This window comes from Montipora foliosa, chromosome 13, assembly GCF_036669935.1.
Source record: "Montipora foliosa isolate CH-2021 chromosome 13, ASM3666993v2, whole genome shotgun sequence".
In the NCBI taxonomy this organism is placed as follows: domain Eukaryota; kingdom Metazoa; phylum Cnidaria; class Anthozoa; order Scleractinia; family Acroporidae; genus Montipora; species Montipora foliosa.
In genome coordinates, this window is record NC_090881.1 from 31,714,716 (window position 1) to 31,738,271 (window position 23,556).

Consider the following 23,556-nt stretch of genomic DNA (forward strand, 5'->3'; position numbering starts at 1 on the left):
GAAAGGAAGCGCGATCTAATTTTTAATTGAAGGTAATCCTAAAGTGTAGTAGTTTCACAAACATCGTGAAAGAATACGTTGCTTTTTAGTGGTTAAGTTGATATTCCTCGTCTCAGGTGGAGCTAGAGCCAAAAAGCCACTTTTTCTCCAGAGTGTAGGGCCTTCCCTGGGCACGCTGGAGACTAACCAAGGGTACCACCAAGTGGGCATCTTCCTGGCGGGGTAGGGTTGGGGGAGCTCAAGTAATGACAAGTTGCTTCTTGGTTTTGTATCTTAGTTCAAGTTGATGCGGAAGTAAAGGAAGATGAATTCTGGGATTACGACCAACAAGTTGATTTAGAAGGCTTCACATCAGGGCGATTTTACGGTATTTTGGCTCAGCAGTCGCGAGAAGTCACGGGAGCAATCGCCAGGCAAAAAGATCAAGCTAAACAACTCTATCAGAAGATCAATCAACAAACCGAATCTCTCAAAGGATTGTGGATCGCCAAACTAAATTTGCGAGGTCGTGCTGCCATGGCAACTCCGGAGGACTTGAGAGCTTTTGGGGCTAAGAAAGGAGAGGTGTGTTTATGATGCAACTGTTTTATGGTTTGTAGAGTCTATCCTTGTAGCGTACTTCAAAGAGCATACCTGGTAACATTGCACTCGATTCTGTATCCCGCCAACAGGATCATCATATGTACTTTTCCTTATTTGGGTACAAGACTGCACGGAAATACCACTTTTCGCGTTAATTTCCCGGTACATAATGACCTTTCACATTAAATTTGTTTTCGATATTTTCTGGCAAAAACTAGGAAAGACCAAGAATGAAGGGTCATCACGTTTTCCCTCATGTTAAGGTTTTCTTTGATGGGTTTCCTTTGTGCATATCACATTATGCATTAATATGTCAACATACTGGTGGTCAACTCCGTTTTTAACAAATATCTTGGTGGGAGTAGTACCGAGGTATTGAGGAGCCAGTGTGGCCCAGTGGTTAAAAGGCCTTGTGTTGAAATCCGAAGATACCGGGTTTCAAGACCCATTCTTACCACCTGTTGAATTTGATCCTGGTAGGCCGTTGCTCAACTTCTCAATTGTAAATAGCCAACTGGTTTGCCTCCAGCCTGTTAGGATTCTTAACACTTGTTGTTGTTGTTGTTGTTGTTTTTCTCTTTCGTCGTGTCGTTGATAGTGCTCCATTGGCCCTGAAAAGCCCTAACCAATGGGGGTGGTTAGTTGAGTATGTATTGTATTGAATGATGTTGATCGGTAGAGTGACAATGATTATTGGTTTGCTAGTAACAATTTACATATAACAGGAACATTCTGCTTTATTTGTTTTTAGCTTGAAGCTGAACTTGAAAGGCGAAAAGAACTTGGTTTCAATTTCCAGCAAATTTTGCAGCGACAGAAAGTTAATTTACGTGAAGACGAAGAGGCTCGTGAAGCACATTTGGTAGCATTTGAAGCATCTTTGCGAGAAGCGGTTCGCGTGCTAAAAACCTACAATGAAAATAAAGGAAAAAAGGACTTGATTGGAGACTTCAACGACCAATTAGAACACAGGTAAACATTACGTTCATGGAGCAATTTCGATGCCTCCTATGGGAAGGGGTGAGTGAACACGTGACTCAGTTGGTGTATTGGTGGAACATGTTAATCCACACTAACCCACCCCATCTACGTTTGATAATCATCTTCAGTGGTTTTGTTGATAAATACAAAACACTTACCTGAAGGAGTCGTCAATGGTGATATAGGAATACTGGAAAAATCTCTGATTGCCTGCAACAGTAGGTATTTCTCGTTCTTATACTTGTTCGGATGGTCAGCCACTGAGCCAAATGTGACGCGCGCGAGCTACAATCGTGGCCAAAATTATGAATTCCCGCAAAAGTTGAAGTCTGCCATTTTTTCATCATTGAAATAAGGGGGGGGGGGGGAGGGTGGTCTTAACTAGATCGAGCTGGCATACTCGTTACCATTGTTAAAGAGATGATAAATTCATTGATAGATTCCTCTTTTAATATCAAACAGGGTTGGTAGCCGCGTGGATGCAATCATCCAGCGCTTGTCCGTGGAAATCCAAAGCGAATGCCAGCGACGTGGAGCCTGGGCGCTACTTGGGGATGTCACTGGCGCGAGGCTTTGTACAATTGAAGGAGAGCTACTGGGACTGGATTATCTCTTTAATGGCGATGGCACAATCCGAGCCACTGACATTGTTTCACAGGACATGCACACAGGACTACTCATTCCCGACCCCAGAACAGCTAACATGCTGTTGGCTGATAACGTGACCAATGTTCCGGTTCCTTCCAATTTCTTCATTCACCAAAACAATGGTCGTGTCATGCCAATTGAAGGAAATGTTGCTTATGATCCACTTGCATCGCGTCTCACCATCACTGCTGATTGCACTAATGCAGACGCAGCAAATTCGGCAGAAGTGCTGATCCCGTACATCCCGTACCCGAACAATCCCGAGACTGGTTTGCCTGTCAAGACGGCTCTGACCCCTGTAGAAAAAAGAGGAGACATGAGGCTTAACGGAAGAATGATTTGCGGCAAAACTGGTCTACCTGTGCCGATTTTGGGAATGACCATTCACCCTGAAACAGGTGAGACCACCTCAAAGCGTCGTATCATTCCAAACCCATGTTAACTGTAACAATGAATAATCTCACAATGATTTTCTTTGCAAAAGGTAACGCCTACCCGATTGGAGGCTGCCATGCTGATCCTGTTACAGGACTACCAGTGGCCATAGAGATTGGTTCTATGATGCTTGATCCCAACACAGGACACCCAGCACCTATTGTAGGCGTAACCATTGATCCAAGGTCGGGCAACGTAATTCCCCTGGGTGGATCTCTCGGGGATCCAGAAAGGGGTGACGAGATCCCAGTGCTACTCGGCGATTCCTTTACTGAGCCTCTTTCTGGGAGACCTCTTAAAGTAACTAGTGCCAGACTGGTGGACGATGGAGAAGACAGGGACCTGGATCCCATGGGAGGCGGCTATCAATTTGTCTTAGATGTAGGCGAGCTCTACTATGAGTACCGCGTTCTAGATGCACTAGATGCGCTGAAAGAGGCTGTTACAGGGCCAGACGGCTTGGACGGACGACAGGAACTTAGTATTTTGGAGACTGCACAGAAGGATCTTCAGCGTGGAAGATCAAAGGTGATTTTGTAATTCTTCAGGCTGAATGTATTTTGTTCTTTGATCCTTTGTAAGAGAGTTAACTATTCCTGTCGCTTTTGACTTCAGTTTAACACTATTCAATAAGATAATTCATGTGAAAAGAGGGAATGACAACCTTAGATGATAAGGTTGATAAAGAAAACTTATCAACGAGAAGCTTAACATGAAAACCTTGGGAACAAAGAAACTGACAGAGAAGAAATTATATTTAGGAACACATGAACTTTAGAAACACTTGACGCAACTACAGACATTTCTAATTTGAAACTAAATGAATTTCTCGTCGGTAAAGCTTTAAAACTTATCTCAATATGTGATTTCTATGTTAGGTCATCCACGCCGTATGGGTGAAAGAAATAACTAGGTGTTTTTTGGGGGCCAGTTTCGTATTCTACCGTTTGGACTGGATCTGGCATGAAATGGAGGCTAATGCGGGCAAAATAATTTACAATTGAAAAGATTTGCCCTCGTTAGCCTCCATTTCATGCTAGATCCAGTCCAGCCGTGAGAATTCGAAAACGGTCGCTGCAAAACCGCCTATTCTAACTCACGATAAAATTTTACTACACTACTTTTCACTTCCAAGGTGATGACGTATCTGTTGAGAAATGTACACGACATTATGCGACGTGAGGAACGCTGTACGCTATTGGCTGAGAGCGGTGGAAGCCCAGGAATGTACGAGTTTTCAGCTACAGGTCAATTGCTCCCTATACTTGTTGGCACTGCTATGAGGGATCCCTCAGGGACGGACCTTGAGGTACCGATACTCGGTATCGATAAGAATCAGGAGACAGATACAGTTATACCTCTGGGAGGTTCCTTAGAGGACCCTGGTGGGGAAGGACTGGTCCCTATTATGATCGGTGAAAAAGCCGTGGATCCAGTGACTGGATCTCTGTCGACCATCTGTGGTGTGAAGGTTAACCACGAGTTTGGAGTGACAGAGCCTGTCACGCTTTCGTCAAGTCCACAGAGGAAGCGTCGGCCACCTCCAGGATCAGTAAGTCTTATGTCATCTTAAAGAATTTTTTTTTTGCATTGAAATGAAAAATAACATAAAAAGTTCTCGCTCTATTATGAAACGATTTTCAAAACATTGCCTTCCCTCCACTTTTACATCTTTTACTCTCGCTGGCTACACTGCGCAATCGTCCTACCCTTAAGTCACGCACACAAGACACCCACTTCAATCTTTTCGGAAAAAAGAATCTTCCTTGTGATCAAAAACCCACTTTGATTGCAATATACAGGTTGCTCTGTTAGAAGAGGAACTTGCAGGTCGCCGAAGTTTCTGGCGGCGCCAGAGACATCGTGAAGACGAGCTGACTGAGTTAGAGTCCAATGTATACCGACAGCTGATGGAAGATGAAAATGTGACTGCCTACCAAGTTCAGGAAAAGCTTGAAAATATAAAAGAAGGTATTGTCATCGTTAATCCACAAGAATAAAAAATTTGATCATTAAAAAAAATGTGATCACAAAGGCAGGTCTTTCTCCTTGGTTATTTAACTTAAGTGTTGGTTCACCGTGATACATGTAGTAGCGCGTAACCAGTCGACCTTATCGCCTGATGAAGGCTAGCAGTAAGTGGTGGAAACATCGCGATCTACAACAGAAGTGACACAAATTATTATGCGTCTTATAGTTTAGGAATGTTCCACTTGTCATAGGCTAGTTTGCGAATGGTAAGTTTTCAGGGTATGTTCCACTTCTTCGATTCGTGGGGGCAAACGAAAAAAAATGTAGTGTCACACAAACTGCCAGACTAGCCTCGAGCCCCCACAAAGGACTGAAACGACCCAGAATTGACGAGGACTTCACACTAAGCACAATATGCTATTCATTTTCCAAGACTGCAAGAAAGGTAGCCCCGAGATAGGGCGCAGTTTTTTACGACCTCTAATTTCATTGGATCCCTTTAGGACGCAGCTCTTTTGTTGTTAGGGTCCAATCCCAGAAGACTTTGTAGTAGTTGCGTACTTCCCAGAAAGGTGATTAGTTCCTCCAATACCTATACCTGAAATAAAACCGCATAACTTTGAAGAATCTCACTTTATAGCTGAGTGATTTAGCAACGCGTTCAAGCGAAACGGAAAACTTTGAAAAGGCAGGCTGCTGTTTGTGACAAAACCACCAAAATGATGTTACTCTATCTCGTCCCTCTCTTCTGAGATGTTCAATGTCTTTAGAACCAAGCAAGAACTGACCCTAAAATAAAACAATTTTTTTTCAGCCTGCCGTTCGCCGTTTGCGGTAAACGGTATGCCAAATCTCTCAAGTGTCTGCTTTTTCTTTTCCACAGAAACGGTTTCGTTGGCAGACGCTGCTCACCGTGAAGTACAACGGCGTAGCGAAGCTTCTGTTGATCATGCAGCTGGTTTGCCCCCTGATGTCGTAGCCGTACTGACAATGTTTGATGCCCTGGAAAGACAGAAGGAAGACAGTCACAACGCAGCTCATAAACGATTTGCTGATTCAATTACGCGTTTCTTTGATAAGCTGCAGACTGAAGAAACTAAGTTCAACAACAGGATGGATGAGCTACAGGTATTGTCCTTTCCTTTGAAAAGACTGTATGTAGTGAACTCATATCCAGCCGAGTTGAAGAGAAGATGCTGTTGGTAAACGTGGCATTTTGCAGCCACATATATTAAGCGACATTAGCTGTTAAAACACTCACCGATGTTTAACTTAAAGAAACGATCTACCTTTAAGTGTAAGGATAAGTAAATCGTCAATAAGCTTCCAAAGGAGAACAGATCCTATCTATCCTGGATAGCGGAGCTTCTGATACAATACAATACCTTCCCCAGGCTTGGTCTGTGTAAGAGACTTTAAGAGTAAAATCCGTAAATCGGAAATGCACAGAGACTCCTTATTTTAATACATTGTTCCAAAGCAATTTCTTGAGCAAACTTCAAAGATTGCAATTTTTTTGTTAACTACTTACGACAAAAAGTTAAAGTGCTGCCAATCAACTCTTCTCTGTTTCCAGGGTGCACTAAATCCTGAAGCGGAAGCTGCGGTAACCGAGCGCTTCCAGCAGTCCAAGGCCAGGCTGCGTGCTGAGCTACAAGATCAATTGCAAAGTCGCATGGAACAGTTGGACGAGGAGCATTCGACCCTAGAATACGTCAGAAACAAGGCAGAGATTTCTGCCTTGGAAGCCAAGGTAGGCGGAGCTGTCAAACAAGTGCCGTGTGAGAAATCCAAATTTTACAGCGGAAAAACTGGAGACTAGTCATACGCTTTGAAAGAAGTCTGGTGTCTTGTTTTGGCTAGCCTGCATGGCAGGCTTTCGAAGGGGAAGAGAAGGGAGAACCGACCGGAGTTCGAGGAAGTCCTCGCGCGAACTCCTCGCGCGAACTCCTCGTTCTCCCGTCGGTTCTCACTTCCTTTCACCTTCGAACGCCTGCCACGCAGGCTGTGTTTTGGCCTTTGGGTTGTTTTCATATTGCAACCGAAATATCTTACAAAATTCATGTTAATTACCAACTGCAGGTCACAAGTCCTGTTTATTGATTTGTCCTGTTTTAAAATAAGCCTCAGTGCTAAGCGGGATGAATTATTTTCAAACCAGTGATAAGAGTGAGAAGACGTTGTCTAGGTTTGCTTTTGCATGATAGAACCGTGACAAGTACTTGAGACCTGGTCCTTGTACTAACGGGAATTTCTTTTTTTTTTTTCAATTTTCTTGGCGGGGTGAGGGCGGGGTGGGTAATGCTGAAGGAATGGATATATAACATTAATTTTGACTTGGGGCTTGTTAATGAAGTTTCTTTTCCTGTGTTCTCTTTGTACATCAGCTCCTATTGACTGGTAGTGCTATGATCGCTGGTGAATATGAAGTCACATTATCAGGTATATACGGCGATGATCTTCCATTGCCAGAGTCCAACAGAGAGTTGCTCCCGCTGCTTCAACGTTTGATACGACTGCTTGAGGAGGGCATGCCTGTACTGATGAATTCCGCTGGTCAAGTTGTTGGCGGTGGTTATGCTGTGTTAGGTGGAGGTCCCAAGTTTGACGTCATCAGTGCTGCGGCCGGCGTCGGTGCCTCTAGTAGTGGAGAAAAAGTGACTGCTATTGGTATGTAGTCGCTGATTTAGCTGAATGCTCATTCATACTGTTTATTTAATGCTATCGCCATATAACTGAACTAGTTCGGTCCATATCTCGACGTTGAGAGAAATTCTGTATCAAAATTTTTGTTCATCACTACTTAGTTGCTCCTTCCTGATTTGGTGTTGTTAAAAGGGCTAGGTCACGCAATTTTAGGCAATTTCAGCACTGATCGAATGGTCATAGAATTAACTAAAATATCAAAGTAACTGTTCAAAACTATAGAAGAACTCTAACAAAACACAGGGAAGCCAAAAAGGGACATGGATGGACAAAACTGGAGAGGATTGAAATTGATTGAATTTGGGTAAATTTGAAAAACGTCGACCCACCTTTTTTCAAATTTATATCCGTCTATATCAAAATGTCATTTACACAGCTGGAAAATCATTCTCAGTTGCTATGTGGCCGTGATTTTGCAAATGAAAGACTCCTGCTCTTCCAATTTGACGTTTAGAGCTCATAACTAACAAAATTAAACAAAATTACCTAAAATAGCGTGACCTAGCCCACTTAATAGTTCTCGCTTGAATTCTTCTTGTCTTCTCAGTTCCAACCAGCCACGTGACCCCAAGTGGTGTCACGACTGAACAAATCCAACAAGCGTCAGGCATGACTCTGTCACCTAAACCACATCAACGTAACCCCACGGAAACCACAACAATATCAGCCACTGAAATCCTATCCAAGGTAGAGGTTGGGCAGATGGGAGAAAAATTCAGCTCCGAAGCTGTGAACATTGCTGAAATCGCGGCATCAGGCGGACTGACAGAGGAGAAGAGGAAAGAGATAGCAAAGGACTTGATGGAGAAACACACGCTGGAATGCGCTCAACTGGAAAATGAATTACGATCAAATGAGATGAAAGTTATATCCGAGGTGATACAAGCATATGAAGAGAGGAAAACAAAAGCTATAGCCAATCTGCAGGTAAGCATTACAGATGGTATGATTATCATTGTGAATTAGGGGTTCATGTGAAGTTTATTTAACAATTATTCCATGAGCGCGCATTGGATATGAGATGATAGATAGCCAACGAGGCGCGTAGCGCCGAGTTGGCTATAATCATCTCATATTCAACAAGCGCGAGTGGAATAATTGTTTTATTAAAAACGCCCCCAAAATACAGAAAACTAGACTACAATAAAAATAAAAAGGCCCAAAAAATCACGCATATGCTTGCCGTGTTTGTAGATCGTGGTATATTGGCTCATAACCCATAATAGCTTAGCCAATCAAAATTCTCGAATTGCATTATCCAATGATCCAGTTTTTAATAATATTCATTATTATATTCTCAACCTCGGATAATGCAATTCTAGCTTTCTCATTGGTTCACTGGATCTCGGTTACCAGCCGTTATACATGCGTTTGACCTTATATGGAAATGAATGCGGCAAATGTCGCTCAGCATAAAATTTTTGGCGCCCGGAAGTCTCATCACTTTCCGGTCGTTTCTTAAACTTAAATAAAATTTTGCAAAACCGAAGTTCGAGAATTTAATAAAACAATTATTCCATTCGCCCTTTGTTGGATACGAGATTGGTAATACCCAACTCGGCGCTACGCGCCACGTTGGCTATTTACCATCTCGCATCCAACGCGGGCTCATGGAATAATTTTTTAAGTATTTTTGTCGTCAGAAGTCCATGAATAGGAGCGTTGCTTCTCCCATACAAGCTTTATGAGTCAACTTTTGCGCGTATCCTTCTATTTTTAGAACGCCACGAGTTCTTCAGCTCTGCAAGCACTATAAGAACGGCCAATCAAAATAAAGATATTGTGAATCGAAGGCAAAAATAGCACAGACAATGTGTGGAAATTGTGCAAATTGATGTAAATTGATATAAATGTGACTCTCCTTCCGAAGGGTTAGTTCTAAAAATAGAAAGATACGCGCAAACGTTGACTCAAGGATATAGCGCATATGGCAACCTCGTTCTCAGGGTCTCTCTTCTCTGCTGACAATGGAGGTAGAGAAGGGAGACCCTGGGAACGAGGTTGCGCATAGACAGGCTCCTCATTGGCTCCTGATAATGTAGAATGTTCGCATGACGATAAACTTTCACATTACTTGTCGTGTCGGTGCATTTCTTGGTTAATTTCTAGTCATTTTTTCATTTGAATGTATGATCAATCGCGTACAATAATTACAATAGGAAAGATATCGTTGACGACAAATATTCTCATTGCTGTGCCAGACAGAGCCACATTGGCTGTCGTAACAGAGGGTCTTTTGTTCCCGTGGTTGGTACATTTGAATGACGAAAACAATGTTTGTAAACAGATATCATCCTTATAACGCAAATTCGTACATTGAAATTATGTTTTTGGTGCCATTCCTATTTCGATTTTCATCCACCTTTCTCCGATTGTTGGAGAAGTAATAAATTAATCTTGTTTTTGCAACATTTCAGGAGGAGCTCAAAGAAAGACTGCGGCGAGTAGAAAGCGAGGAAGAGAAAGAAGCATTGATCAGAGAATATTCTGACAAGATGGCCGCCGTACAGGACGACATTGAGCAACAGAAGCAGAAAAAGCTGAGGGATATTAGACAACTATTGAAGGACGAGAGAAAGAAGCGGAAGAAGGAACTTTACAAGTATGAATTTTGTATACTGGTTTCCTGCTAACTATCTATCTATCTATCTATCTAATACTTATAAAAACAACGCTTTAACTCACCATGTTTAGCTTAGTACGATATAAGATTACTGCTTAGTGGATTTCTTTAAATCGGTGGACCTCCCATCAGAATCTCATTTACAAACTCGCAAATTTGAAACACCTTGTACAACATAGATATACAGCGCCGCTCAAAATTGTTGTAAAAAAGTGTAATGTTTTGGAGTGCATTTTCCATGACAAGATGACCAGTTGCGATGAGATTAGTGCTGCTCAGTATGAACCACTTACTGTACAAATTTAGGGTCAGAGAGAGATCTTACTGAGACTCGAAAAAAAAAATTGTTTGCCATTCCATTGTAGTCGACATAAGAACGAGGCCCGTGCAGCTGGTATAAGTGACGTAATAGATCTTGATCTCCCCGAGGAGGATGAACTGGACAGAGATCTGGTTTTATTGGCTCAGCAACAAGAGAAGCTGCTGGCTGAATTGGCACTGGCGTACGAAGAGGAGAGTGATCGTGAAAGAGAAGATATGGAATCGGGAAGACGGGAGGCCTTTGATAAGGAGATGGAAGCTCGTGTTAAGGCAATGAATTTTTCAATTGCTCCTGAAGAGATTGAAGGAGCTTTTGAAGAAGTCAGAGAGGTAATTAAGTAACAGAAGGACACATTTACAACTGGCGGTTGCCGCAGTTTTCGGTCTGGCACGCGGCTTACGTGGCCAAATGTCATACCAACGATAAGTACTGTAACTCTTCCGACGTCCACCGTGCTAGGAACAATTTTAAGAGCTTTTAGATAGGTTTCAAGTTGCACGAGGGACCACTCTCAAATCCAAGGGTAGTAATTAATTATGTAACGCTTACGATTTTCTAGAAAGGTCCGCTAATTTTGTGGGAAAATCGATCTAAATCAACTCGAAAATTGTTTTTATCATGAACAACTTGATAAGGTAAGTTACTGAACCGCCATAAGACAGATGATTTACTGGGCGGATATTTCGGGCGCGAGCCCTTCAGCGTGTAAATTCTCCTCGCAATTTCAATGAAATGTCTGGGAGACAGGTATTGAGAATCAAGATAATTATCAGCTTAAAGCACGTTTTATTTCAATTGATATTACACCAGATTCTCATGACTACCCAACAAAGAAACCTATGGTGCTAGTTAGGAGAATGAACGTTTCGATCTTGTGAAGGAAAAGGTTAATTCACGTTCATCAACGCGTGTGATAAAACCAATCGTTCGTGTCTCACTTCCCACCCACGCGCGTAGCCCCACAGTTTCTTTGGAAACTTTCATTCGTATAAATTGGACCTTTGGATGGGAGGCGAGGACAACTGCGAGTTTGAGTTTTCCGTTCTGAGCATGTGCACTTGTCGGACTCCAAACCTTATGCGCATGCTCAGAACGGAAATTTCGTACTCGTAGTCGTTCTTGTCCTCCGATCTGAAGGTTCCAAAAATATATATATATATAATAATAATAATAATAATAATAATAATAATAATAATAATAATAATAATAATAAGTCGGTCTGCAAAACCGCCGTGACGCTTATGTCTCGTTGTTGTATCCTTCTGGTCACGTGGTCCTGCGTTTATCTATCAGTGCAATTTGCGAATGATGAAAAAAAGGAAAACTCGTCTACATTAGATTACTTAACGGTACCACAGAAAAATATTGCCTATAACAGCCGTTTAGATTTAATATCCGAGAAATAGGAACTTCATTTTTTCTAGTGAAGTTTAGAACTACTAAATACTAGACTAGGATGATAACATAGCACCTGAGGTGGACGCACAGCTTACTTGCTTAGCCAGCCACTCGTTCCAAAAGTGGAAGGAGGATTTAGGATTTCTCTTCTTGGCAAAGATGGAAAGGGCTAATGCAATCGTGTTTCTTCTTTGTACATAGCTTCATTCTAGGGCGGCTTCTAGAAGAGTCAACATGAAAGAAAAGATGAAGGAGCGGAAAGACCGAAGGAAATCCAAGAAAAAAGAAGAAGAGCTGAAGGAAGAACTAAAACACGTGACTCCCGGATCCCCCGAGGAGGCAGAGATAATTGCAGCACTTGATCAGCGGCGAAATGCTGACATGCGCAGAGAGGAAGGGGCACTCATTGCTGTCTTGGCTGAGGTAGAAGGAGAACAAGAAGAAAAGAAACGGCAACAGGTAAAAATGAATAACGGCTTTGTTTCGTTGTGGTTGCGCGTTAAATGCAGGGCCACGTTAAGTGCGTTAAATGCAGTCAGAGAATGCGGTTTTATGCGGGTTGTATTTCCTTCTTTCTGTTTATTTGCGGCAGTTTCCTCAATATTCCTTTTACTTGAGCTGAAAAAAATGTTTTGAGGGATCCTCGCCGGATCCATCGATAACTGTCATTGTAACATATTTAAAATGTTAGCGCTTTTCGATGTTCTAATTGTTTGCTCGCCAGGTGGTACAAAGCCTGCTAAAGAAGACAGAAATGACAGAGGAAGAACAACGAGAAGCAGTTGCAAAGTATTTGGAGGAGGCTGAAGAAATCAAAGAACGCTACGGTGACATGGAGAGACATAGCCGTGCGGTGCTAGCGGCGAAGCTGGCGGCGAGAAGACGGTATAAGGAAGAAATGAGGAAGGAACAAGCTATGAAAGAAGAACTTAAAGCCATGAGCAAAAAACAGGTAGGATGAATTTGTCTGGGATCTAGTAAATTGCGGTTGTGTTCTTATATTCCGTCATTTAGAGGTGAAACTATGATGGTGAATTTACAAAAAGCATGCCTTAGATCATTCAGTGTAAGATACAGCTGATCGGAAGGGAATTTTATGATGTAAAATGTCCAAATATTTTCATCTTTCTGAACAAAAGCAATGACTTGGAGGGGCTTGTACGGTGAAGTGATCGTGATTCTCAAAGATGTCGATACGACACTTACAGTTAACACAGACTATTACTTGAAGCAGTAGTCCAAGTTTCATTTTAAATACACAAAATCGGTGTAAGTCGACTTCAAGGTAACCGTTGAAAAGCGGTGTCTCAACCGAGTGTAGGAAATCTTGTGGAAATGAATTCATCTCTCGAGTCTTGCATCCAGTAGCCTACTAACGCAGACGTATTTCCGCCGGAAATACATCTGCGTTCGCAGGCTATGCATCCAGAGGTGATCGATAATAGAGCTACTTAAATGCATGGTGGGTCATTCAGCTTATAAATGATCAGTTGTATTCAGTTCTATGTGAGACTGTTAAATGGATGTGCTTTATTATTTTTCCTTCCTAGGCCGAGTTATCAGGCGATGAAGCCACTTTACAGGTGTTGGAAGCCGCCGAAGCTAAAGTGGGAGATATAGTGAGTCAGGAGCTGGATCAATTGGCTGAGAGACAGATCGAGCAGCAAGCTGCGCTTGACGTGAAGCAAGCTGAGGAGGTGTTAACTTTGGAAAAAGAACTGACAACTGAAGAGCACACTGCAGGACAGCAAGTCACTGATCAAATTGAAGAACAGAAACTCAAGGTGGGTGGGGTACATCAACAAATGCGATTTCCGAATCAATCACTTAATGATTTGTTTTTCTCAAATTAAAACAGCGTGCCAATGTAGAGAAACGGAGGCGAAGGTCAGATGCAATTGTTTTTTCTTTCAGTTGATCGAAGCAAAGAAGGCGGCCTTTAACAAGGAATGGTCACAAAAACGTGGCGAGCTGTCCAAGGAACAGGCGGATGCATTAATGGAGCAACACAAACAGGAACTCGAATTTCTCTCGCGAAGCATGGATGTCGAGAAACAGAGACAGTTGGCATCACTTAGCGAGAAGATTGCTGAAAGGAAAAAGCGAAAGGCAGCCGCTTTAGAGCAAAGACATAAGGCTGAAATGGCCAAAGAATTGATGAATCAGCAAGATGAGCGACAAAACATCGAAGATGACATGGTAAGAGATTGAGCGGTTGCAAACAGACAGCACAGTCCATTGAACTAATTAGAACACAAAGCCATTTCATTTAGGTTGCACACAAGGCGAGGGAAAAGGTGCGCCTCAGCGTCACCGCTGCTTGGTATCTTACTTCCGATTAGGTTAGGATAGTAGCGTTTAACCTGTCGGCCAACAACCGAGCGTGGTGGTACAAAAGCAGAGCAGTAAAAATCCGCTTTATGTGAATAAAAAGGGTACTTTGGCCACTTGCGATTTTCAATCGCAAAGTTCTGTTGCCTTTGTAAACTGAAAATTTCCTTCATTTTGTTGTGGCTAAGGGAAAAGGCCTTAACTTCAATCTGATTCAATTGCAGGTTCGTGAAGCACAGAAGTCAGCACTGATAAACGCAGTGCAAGATTTAGACAGTGAGCGAGCAGGGAACACTATTTATCAAGTCCTACAACAAAGGCACATGCGCGAGAGAGTACAGTTAGAAGAGCAGTTCAGCAGAGAGATTGCCGCTGCAAAGGCTGAAGCGCGGGCTCAGATGGCTGAGTCGAGACAAGCGGAAAGAGAAGAAATCGTGGCTAAACAGGAAAAGGTTAGAACGGCGACAACAGTATTAAGTACAAATTGCACAACATGACCTTAACTCTTTCACTCCCAAGATCTGAATGTTAATTCTCTTTACGACTGCCATGCATTTTTTTAAAATGTGAATTTCGTGTTATATCTAGGCAAAAAAACCCAAGGGATAAACGGGTCAAGGAACGAGAACGCTGGGAACTGGGAACTAGAATTGAATTGAATTATTTTTTGGTGAACAAAAGCTTTCAAACTCATTGGTTTAGGCGGAAACGGATAAACACCTAACTTTCGGTTGCCCGTCATGACGTCTGGAACTTCAATTTTCTTTTTGCTTAAGCGTGATATAACATCGACTCAAAGGTCACTTCTTTAACAAGTATTGTAGTTGATAAACTAAAGACGTGGTTTCTTTGTTTGCGCACCACTTTCAGGAATTCATGGATTTGATTGCCAACGCAAACTCTATGAGTACTGCGGAACTGTCTCAGAAGAAAGCGGAGTTGAAGTTAAAACACAAGGTAATAGATTTTCCAAACAGCTTTTCAATCTTTTCTTTATTCGTTAACTTTGCGAAAATGATTTTCAGTGAGGTTATTTTTCCAAGCACTTCTCGTGGTTTGTGAAGTTAACTTTTTAATCCTTTATCCATAAAAAGTGCCACCACGATAAAAAATAATTGGCAACCGTATATTCGTGAAGAGAGTGACATTGAAACATTTGCACTTGGAAATGGGAGTAAATTTTACCTGGAATTTTGCACTTGATGCATGGTGTGCTATTTTGCGAAAAATGGCCATTTTCGATACTTTTGGGAAATGTGTTATTTCTCGTCTAATAGGTCTTTTTTTGTGCGTTTTTTTGCATAGTACAAATCTAGGACAGTTAAGCTTTCGATCCATACTAATTAGGCTATTATAGGACTTGTATTTCGTATTTTTTCAGCCTCCCGAAGTTTGACCCAAAAAATCGGCCTCTTTTGAAAATTTTGCCTTGGAATTCTTGGGTTTCACTCACGTGATCAACAGCCATGTTTTTAAACGAAAACAAAAGAAGACGTTAGCATAATAATAGCTTTGAATTCCCGGAGGATTGGATCGGGACACCAACATGGCCGTCATTTCATTGTTTGGGGACACCAACATGGCGGCCGTGACGTCATGTAAAATCCAAGAATACCTGAGAAAGCTACGTCATGCCCTTATTAGTGAGCTTACGCAAGGGCGACGACGACGGCAACGAGAACGCCAGGGAACAATGGGTTTAATCGACCTTTTTGCAGATACGGCGACCATTTTGATTTCTATTGTTTCAGAAGACATTATGGGATGCTCAGGGGGCAAATTAATATGTATTTGCCCCCCTGGGCATCCCATAATAGCTATTCGAAACAATAGAAATCAAAATGGCCGCCGTATCGGTAAAGAAGTCTATTAGCAAAAACAATACCTCAGCACGCCCTGTACATTTTTTTGCCGTCCTCGTCCTTAACAACGACGTAAATTGACCAACTTTGAGGTTGTGTAGAGGACGTGAGAACCTGACGAAACATTTTAAATTATTTTCCCAAACAACCACATCGTTTCTTAATGTTGATATGCACTTTCCATTCCAAACGACTTGGGGTTATAACGAAATTATTGGAATAACAGGAAATCGTATTTTGAGACGACGTTCTCGTTGGCGGCGTGGGCGTCCTTGCGTTAACTCCCTATGAGCTTATCAAGGGACGCAGCGAGTATAAACAGCCGATTTAGTATGCAACACGGGAGTGTCGGCCTCCCATTCTTCACATTTACTAATTCGCATTTACACACCTGAATTTAAGCCACTGCCGGAGTCAACGAAGTCATTCTTTCCTTAGTCTGAATCGTTGATGCGGAAGCGATTAGTTTAAAAGTATCATTATGGCGGATCCTTAAATCTTCCAATTATACTCAAAGTAAGCAGTTATTCTCTCTAAATTAAAGTTTAAAACCCCTTCTGATGGCGGTTGCGGAACCGCACCTTTAAAATTTAAAGGAAAAGAGAAAGAAGAACACTTGCTGGTAGTATTGGTTTTTATAGTGTATGTTTACCATCTATAATGTACAGAAACAACGGGCCCAGTTTGACACAGAAACACAGGAGAAAGTTGCTCAAGCTGAACTTGATACTGTACCATCCCTTGAGGTCAAACACGCACATGGCAGATTAGAGCTTAGAGAGAGACAACTACAAGAGCTCGCCGGCACAATGAGTGAGCTTTCAACCGAAGAGGTAGGATAAGTGACCAATTTTCCTGAAAGTTGTTTGTTTGCCATTGGATTCTACTTATCGTTGTGTTAACGTGCTTTAAACCCGCCTTTTCATGTAGGTTTGTTCTACGTTTAAGCTTGAGTTTGGACAAACCTACAAAGCAGGCTCTCTGTTGCCTTCCTGAACCTTAGTTGTTTGAAAGTATCAAAGTACAATAATGTCTGTCCATTCAATCTGGTAACGTTATTGAAAACTGAATAACGTCTAAATGCGTCCCATCAGAACACAAACTCTCCAATCATGTCCTTATGGTTTCCATTAACATTTGAAATTATGCTTCAGTTTTCAGTGTTCGGCAGGAATATAAGTAAATAGATGTACGTCGATTTCAATACGTGTCACGAATTGTCCCCTAGCTCTTCTGTTAATCTCAACAGCACTCGTTTGTAAGAATACAGGCAATTAACGGCTCAAAGTGTCCCCTAAACTCTTGTCTTCAAGTAAAGAGAAACAGCTGCGTTTACCCCCAACTTAAGAATAACGTTGACCCCAACATTTACCTTCTTGCTTTCGATTTCTAATCTTGGGTATCCTGTGCGTTGGGTGAGCTGTAGCAAATTTTCGTTACGTCATTCGCTCGCCTGCTTTTTCAGCGCCATCTTGAATTACGTCTTACGTGCAGTGATAGGTCGTATGCGCAAATGACGATCGCGCACACCGTGATTGATTGTTTCTTGCCCAATCCTTCTCCTTTGCTTGCAAAGCGACTGTCGAACGCATTTTAATAATCCGAGCTTACTACTAGTTGTTGGAAATAGGTAGAAAATGCCCAGGCATAAACGGGTGTCAAAATTGGGCGTGCAACTAATCACTTGTATTTCAGTCGTCTCTGTGTTCAACGACAGGATTTTGTTTTGTGTTGTGCACTAGGACCTGATAAAAAGCTACGCTGAAGAAGCTGAACGGGCTTCGCAGGCAGCAAAGGAATATCGCGAGCAAACCATGTTTGAGATGGCGGAGAAGATTAACAAGATCAAAGCACAGAGACAGCAACAAAGCGAAGAACAAAAGAAAAAAATGGACGATGAAGTCAAGTAAGAAGAAAAAAATTTGATTCCTTTAGACTATAACTAACAAGCAGAACCATTGCTTAAGACTAACTCCATTCTTTACATATTTTTCTCTCCTTTTGTTTGTGTAATTTCAACTATACTGTCAGGCTGTATTTTAATCGGTATTGTGACCTGAAACCTAGTAGTTTAGTGGCGTAGCTCTTGCGAGTTTTCTATCGCTCGGTGGAAGAAAATCCGAACTAGTAGTAGTAATAGGAAGGTCGTAAGGCTGGACTCCTGCGAAGTGCACTCGAACTTTTTCGGAGTATTCCCGAGTCACCATAGATCACTTTCTTCACTTAATTAAGAGTTTTTACCCGAAAAACAAAAAAGCAGGACTCATTTCCCGTGATAGATCCGCGCGTGCCATACTAGTTGTAGCCTGCGCGTTCGAAGAGGAAGGGACGACCGACGGGAGAACGAGCGCCCTCGCCGTTCTCCCACCGGTTCTCCGTTTCTCTTCCCCTTCGAACGCCTGCCGCTGCAGGCCATACTAGTTGTGCAGAAATTGGTATGAACTTACCAAAAGTTCTCAGTGCAAGCTCACCTGTGTTTTGATTTTTATAGACGTCTTGAAGCTGAACTGGAGAGTGAAAGAGAACGAGAGGAGTTGAGGCTGGCAGAGAGGGAGGCTGAGAGAGCTGCGAAGAGAGTGAAGACGGCTCAAGAACGCGAAGCTGCTAAACAGTTAGCAATGGCGCAAAGGGGGATGACTGAAGAGGAAAAGGAGGTAAGTAGGACGATTGCGGTCACATTTGTAATAGGCAAGAAAAGAGAGACAACACATGCGATGCGGAGGTGTTTTGTTGAAGTGAATTATGATGTCAATGTTTTGGGAAAAAAATTCATTGTTTTTTAGAAACTAATGAGAGAGCATGAGCAAAACATGGCTAAATTCGAAGCTAATCTCAAGAAGGAACAAGAAAAGACTAAAGCTGCTCTTCGCGAGAAACTCGAGGCGAGAAGAAAGAAAAAGAAAGAAGCAGAAATGCAGAAGATTAAAACGGCGGCGAAGGATGAAACAGAAACTGCCGAACGGAAGGAAAGAGAAGAGATGAGCGCGCTACAGAAACAGGAAGCACAAATTTTGAGAGCAAGCACACCATCTGTGCCAAAAGCGCCATCGGATACACGCAAGAGGGAAACAGGTAATGAAAGGCGGAGGAAGCTTGGATTTTATTTGGTAGCATATCCATTATAGGTTTTATTAAATCACTTTGAGTCCGGAAGGCTTAAGTTAATCATCCCATGTCATAATGACAACTGTCTTGTGTTTGGTATGACGTCAATTATCACGACGCTAAGGCCAAGGTGGTGAAATTTAATCCTTTTTTTAATCTTACCAGAAATCCCCACTGAGTCAGAAACATTGCTGGCAACCTCAGCTGATGGCCGATTGGGTGCAGGCGCAGCTACACCGGTTATTACCGCGGGACTGCCCGCGGGCATATCGGAGCAGGACTGGGTCTCTATGCTGATTGGCTCTCCAATTTTCGACAGTGTCAATGAAATCGAAAATATGCTGAAGAATAACATTGGCGAAGGAGGGGTCGCTGGGGCTAAAGGTGGCCGCCCATACATTGACATAAAGGATGCGCAGTGGCTATGCAGGGGAGACTTAGTACCTGTCGACATCAACGAACTTAGTCCTGCTAATTTCGTCGTTTATCGCTTTGGAGTCTTCATCACACAAATGTTACAGAAGGCCATGGACACACCAGAGGTGACGTTGCTGCTTGCTTCTAATCTGCCACCCAACAACTATGACCGCAACGCCTTCCGGAGTTCATTTTTTTACGAGCATGCGCGCAGGGTTCTGTTTGTGCGACAGGAACGATTGGAAAGTGTAGGCGACTTCCTGGTGGTGATTATGCACGCCCTGTCACACATCAAGGTTGATGATTTGGTCGATGATCAGAATCCACTCTTCCTTCGGGAATTCTACAAGGTAAGTCGAGTAAAGCAATTCATCCCTTTCTTTCTTGTGTCATCCTTCCATGGGTGAAGCATGTACATAATGGCTCCTTGATCCTCATACCCTTATTGTGATGGTAAGTTCCGTTGCAGAAAGTCCAGATTCATTAATATGCACCTAATCTTAAAATATTTATTTTAGGGAAAATTAAGTTTCAAAAATTTCTCTACCCCTGCATCTCCAGATTTTACTTTTTAATGCGCCTCAGAAGGTATGTAAGAGAAAGATGCTGGCAATCGTTTGTCCCTTGGCCGAGGCAGTGAGAGTCATGGGCCTATTTCCTCTATGATGTCATAAACTACTTTGCATTATAGTTTTGAAAGAACCTTGGCAATGTAAATTAGTTCTTGACGTCATTAAAGGAAAAGACCCATACCTCTCACCACTAACTCGACCATGGGACAAATGAATGCCAGCTTTGTTACTCTCTCGTAGCTCATTAGCCCTATAGATCGTTTTCACTGTCACGCAATAAAAAAAATAAATCAAAAACTATCCAGTGCAAAACGCTAAGAAATTGTTATCTTATAGAAGATAAAGAAATAAGACACTTGTCCAAGTTTTAGGCCTCTGCGTTTCCCCAAACTTCAGATATTCGTCGAAATGTTTCGCAGAAATTTACAGAGCCCAGTATGAAAACGCCATATTGGTGTACCTCAGTGGTACACCAATATGGCGGCCGGAAAATAGTGTAAACATCTGGAACTTACTTTGGCTATCTAGGCGACTGATTATCACTACTGAAAAAACAAGCATTTACATAAGCACTTTTCCTAATGCTCTAACTTCTAAAAGGGCTCAAAATCATGAGATAAGTATATATTTTTCAACAAACTTGATCGTAGCTTTGTGTCACGCACCTACATAATCCGGAAATTCAAAATGCTCTGGTTTCCGAACGAAGCACGCTATTGAGCTGTGAAATTGTCAACAGATATAGATATGCCGCCTCTTATGCCTGATGAGGATAAAAACTTTGGTGGATCTTTAGTTTTAGATTTTGGAAGGTGATGACGTCACGTGAAAACGATCTATTAAAAGTAAAATCTAGCTAAGCAATTGTTAAATATATGTTAGACATTTAACTTTTGCAAGGTGAAATACTTTGAGATAAGGTGCACTTTAAGCAATAGGCGGTGTAAAAGTTCCCGAATTCTTTTTCTGGAGGTAAACCTGTCACCGTACAGCATGCATGAGGTGATGAAAAGAGAAAAAAAGCTCAGAACATTTTTACTCTCTTCTTTCCCGCGCATGCGCTCCTTATCTCCAGGATTTCGCGTTTTTCTTTACTGACATCTGATTGTCTCTTCTGTTTTGTGATGTCTTCAAGTGTGGGATTAACAAAAGTTTTTCTTGTCATCACTCCTTAGGCGATCCGTATTTGTTGTCAAGACATGTTCTTTGCACGCTCCCGCAACACGCCCACCGCTCAAGGCCTTGTGGGTAATGCACCTAGTGCTAGTCCCTTGGAAACGGCATTCAAGCCCGCGCGAACTATGACTGAGAGAGTGAATGTTGTGGGAGAACTGGTGAACATTAAGGTGTCCAGTCCAATCGATGCTGACTTCTCTGTACATGTAGGTTGAATTCCATGCTTTTAAATTATCGTAAATATTTAATTGCAATATTACGATGGCGGTAATTTTAAGTCAAGTTCAGTCTGTATGTTGCACTTAGTTTGGCGATTGAAGTATCACCTGAAATGCTAGAAATTAAAACCGTGAACGGGTCTCGCGACAAATAATCACACGCTTTATGTAATTTTAAAATTATTTATTTTCCCACGATTGTGGCCTGACAGGTTGTCTCTGAAAACTCTCCTCTCATACACTACACAAAAAGGGTCTAAAGTTCACCGAGATTATATTTCCAATAGCTTACATTTCAAGTCTTGGGGTTCGGCAGTTCGGGTTTCAAAATCACATAATGTAACGCTAACGTCCGCGACAGGTCTGTGAAAACGACGTGACAGGAATATAGGGTTGTTCTTCGCTCCTAGTTATGGGATCCTGCAAGAAAGCTTTAGCAGACAGAGAGCTCCCCTCTCGGCGTCCGAGATGGTTTTCTGACAATCTTTTCATCGAACCGATCGATCAGAATGCCTTACGTTTGGAAAGCTCACTAACCAATTGCCTTTCTACCACTCCATAGGGAATCACGGAACGCCTGGCTCGTAAGAACGCTTTCGTTACTCGTGCCAAACTAAAGGAGTACCTCTCATCCGCGCATGCGCCTTCTTCGAGGAAAGAGGAATTCGCCGTGACGAGGCTGAAAGAGCTAAGAGGCGAGAGGACTGGAGAAGAACAAAGGTGAGAGGAGCAGAGTTTAGGCGCTTTTTTTAAATCAAGAAAGCAACGTGGAATTGTGATTATTTTCTTTTTGCTTTCCTCATGTTCACTTTGCTATTCTGGTATCGCTAAATGTCCCGGGAATTGTAAGGATGGTATGTGAGGTCATGTTGTATCTTAAAAGACAAAGACTTCCCGCCTCTCTTGTTAAGACTATTCCAAATCTTGAAACTATACAACTTATAACATTTTCAAACGTTTATGCGTTTCCTTTTATTTAGACCCAAGTCCCGACATTATGGTGTCAAAACAGGTTTAAAATCTCCCAAGGAACTGCTTGAGCGACAGATAAGTGATTTGAAGGGGCGAGTCGATACTCTGAACACAGAGCTGGCACAAGTGTTAAAAATAGAGTCGGATCTAAACTTCAGTGTCAATGAGATGGAGCAAGACAACAACATATCCGAGGATAGGCTAGAAGTCATGCGACAACAACTGTCCAACGCCGAACAACGCAAAGATAATCTGTTGATGAAAGTGGACTATTTAGAAGAGGAGATTGCAAAGAAAACGAAAGAATTGAAGGCTTCAAAATGATGAGTTTTGGAGTAGTCTGAACTCTCCGCTGGTACAGGAATGAGAAGTTCAGATACATTGATAAAATTTGTTTTTTAATACGCAATTGGCTGGCACATAATATTTTGTAGTATACGACATTGCAGAGCCTGGCTGGTACAGTAGTCAAATGAATAAAAATACAAGTCTTGCAGCCCTTTGTAAATAAATAGTCGTTAAAAACTGATCTTAACAAGAATAATAGGATAGGTGTAGAGCTAGAATCTCAGTTTATGGTATTTATTGAAATATTTTAGTATTTATAATTGAATGTCAAAGACTTATAGCAAGAGTTAAGGCTTTTTTTAAAAAACCCGGCGTAGACGGTAGGACGTTGAGCTCCATCTTTTCAAATATGTTAGTCGAGGGAAATGACTTGAGAGTAATTTGTATCATGATTGCAATTCTTCGGTCTGTTTACCGAAGAATAATCCTAGTATTTTTGTACTGCTGTTTTCCTGGCGTGTTATTTATTGTGATTACAAAAATAGTTTTTTAATTTTTTACCTCATTTTATGTTTTGAATAAATGCAAGTTTTCCATTGCCTTTGTGAGAATTATGTTAGAATCGGTGAACACGCCTATTTCACAGTCCTGTGCAGAAAGCTGGACCTCTTTTCCGTGTAACGAAGTTCGCACAATCATTTCGTTCACCTCGAAAGAGATAAACTTGAACTCACAAATGACGAGCTCCCAACGGACTTGATAGCTTCGTTGGTAGAGCAACGTTCTCGTCACCAGAGCCTTGGGTCGACCCAATGCTCTGGGAAACTCTATGTGGGAGAACATACGCCGTAGGGTTCTCATAGCCAAAAATTTGCTATTTGAACTTTAAGGCACCTGCTCACTCCTCGTGCTAACGTGAATTTCGCGTCATGCATGTAAGGGAGTTTAA

At 42.0% G+C, this 23,556-nt stretch overlaps 1 protein-coding gene across 1 annotated transcript in view; it reads left to right on the forward strand.

Annotated features, from left to right (window-relative positions):
- Window positions 1-23,206, forward strand: part of LOC137983612 (uncharacterized) — an 85,799-nt gene extending 62,593 nt beyond the window's left edge. The window contains exons 50-75 of the mRNA XM_068830760.1: window positions 278-564; window positions 1,334-1,554; window positions 2,026-2,609; window positions 2,696-3,174; window positions 3,782-4,198; window positions 4,449-4,617; window positions 5,501-5,745; window positions 6,194-6,370; window positions 7,005-7,287; window positions 7,871-8,250; window positions 9,741-9,925; window positions 10,312-10,597; window positions 11,868-12,125; window positions 12,391-12,618; window positions 13,217-13,450; window positions 13,581-13,865; window positions 14,222-14,449; window positions 14,868-14,954; window positions 16,528-16,692; window positions 17,602-17,765; window positions 18,351-18,513; window positions 18,643-18,931; window positions 19,130-19,731; window positions 21,129-21,335; window positions 21,910-22,067; window positions 22,328-23,206. Coding sequence (XP_068686861.1) covers window positions 278-564; window positions 1,334-1,554; window positions 2,026-2,609; window positions 2,696-3,174; window positions 3,782-4,198; window positions 4,449-4,617; window positions 5,501-5,745; window positions 6,194-6,370; window positions 7,005-7,287; window positions 7,871-8,250; window positions 9,741-9,925; window positions 10,312-10,597; window positions 11,868-12,125; window positions 12,391-12,618; window positions 13,217-13,450; window positions 13,581-13,865; window positions 14,222-14,449; window positions 14,868-14,954; window positions 16,528-16,692; window positions 17,602-17,765; window positions 18,351-18,513; window positions 18,643-18,931; window positions 19,130-19,731; window positions 21,129-21,335; window positions 21,910-22,067; window positions 22,328-22,643 — 7,097 coding nt within the window. The 3' untranslated portion in view covers window positions 22,644-23,206. The remainder of the gene's footprint in view (window positions 1-277; window positions 565-1,333; window positions 1,555-2,025; window positions 2,610-2,695; window positions 3,175-3,781; window positions 4,199-4,448; window positions 4,618-5,500; window positions 5,746-6,193; window positions 6,371-7,004; window positions 7,288-7,870; window positions 8,251-9,740; window positions 9,926-10,311; window positions 10,598-11,867; window positions 12,126-12,390; window positions 12,619-13,216; window positions 13,451-13,580; window positions 13,866-14,221; window positions 14,450-14,867; window positions 14,955-16,527; window positions 16,693-17,601; window positions 17,766-18,350; window positions 18,514-18,642; window positions 18,932-19,129; window positions 19,732-21,128; window positions 21,336-21,909; window positions 22,068-22,327) is intronic.
- Window positions 23,207-23,556: the final 350 nt, after the last annotated feature.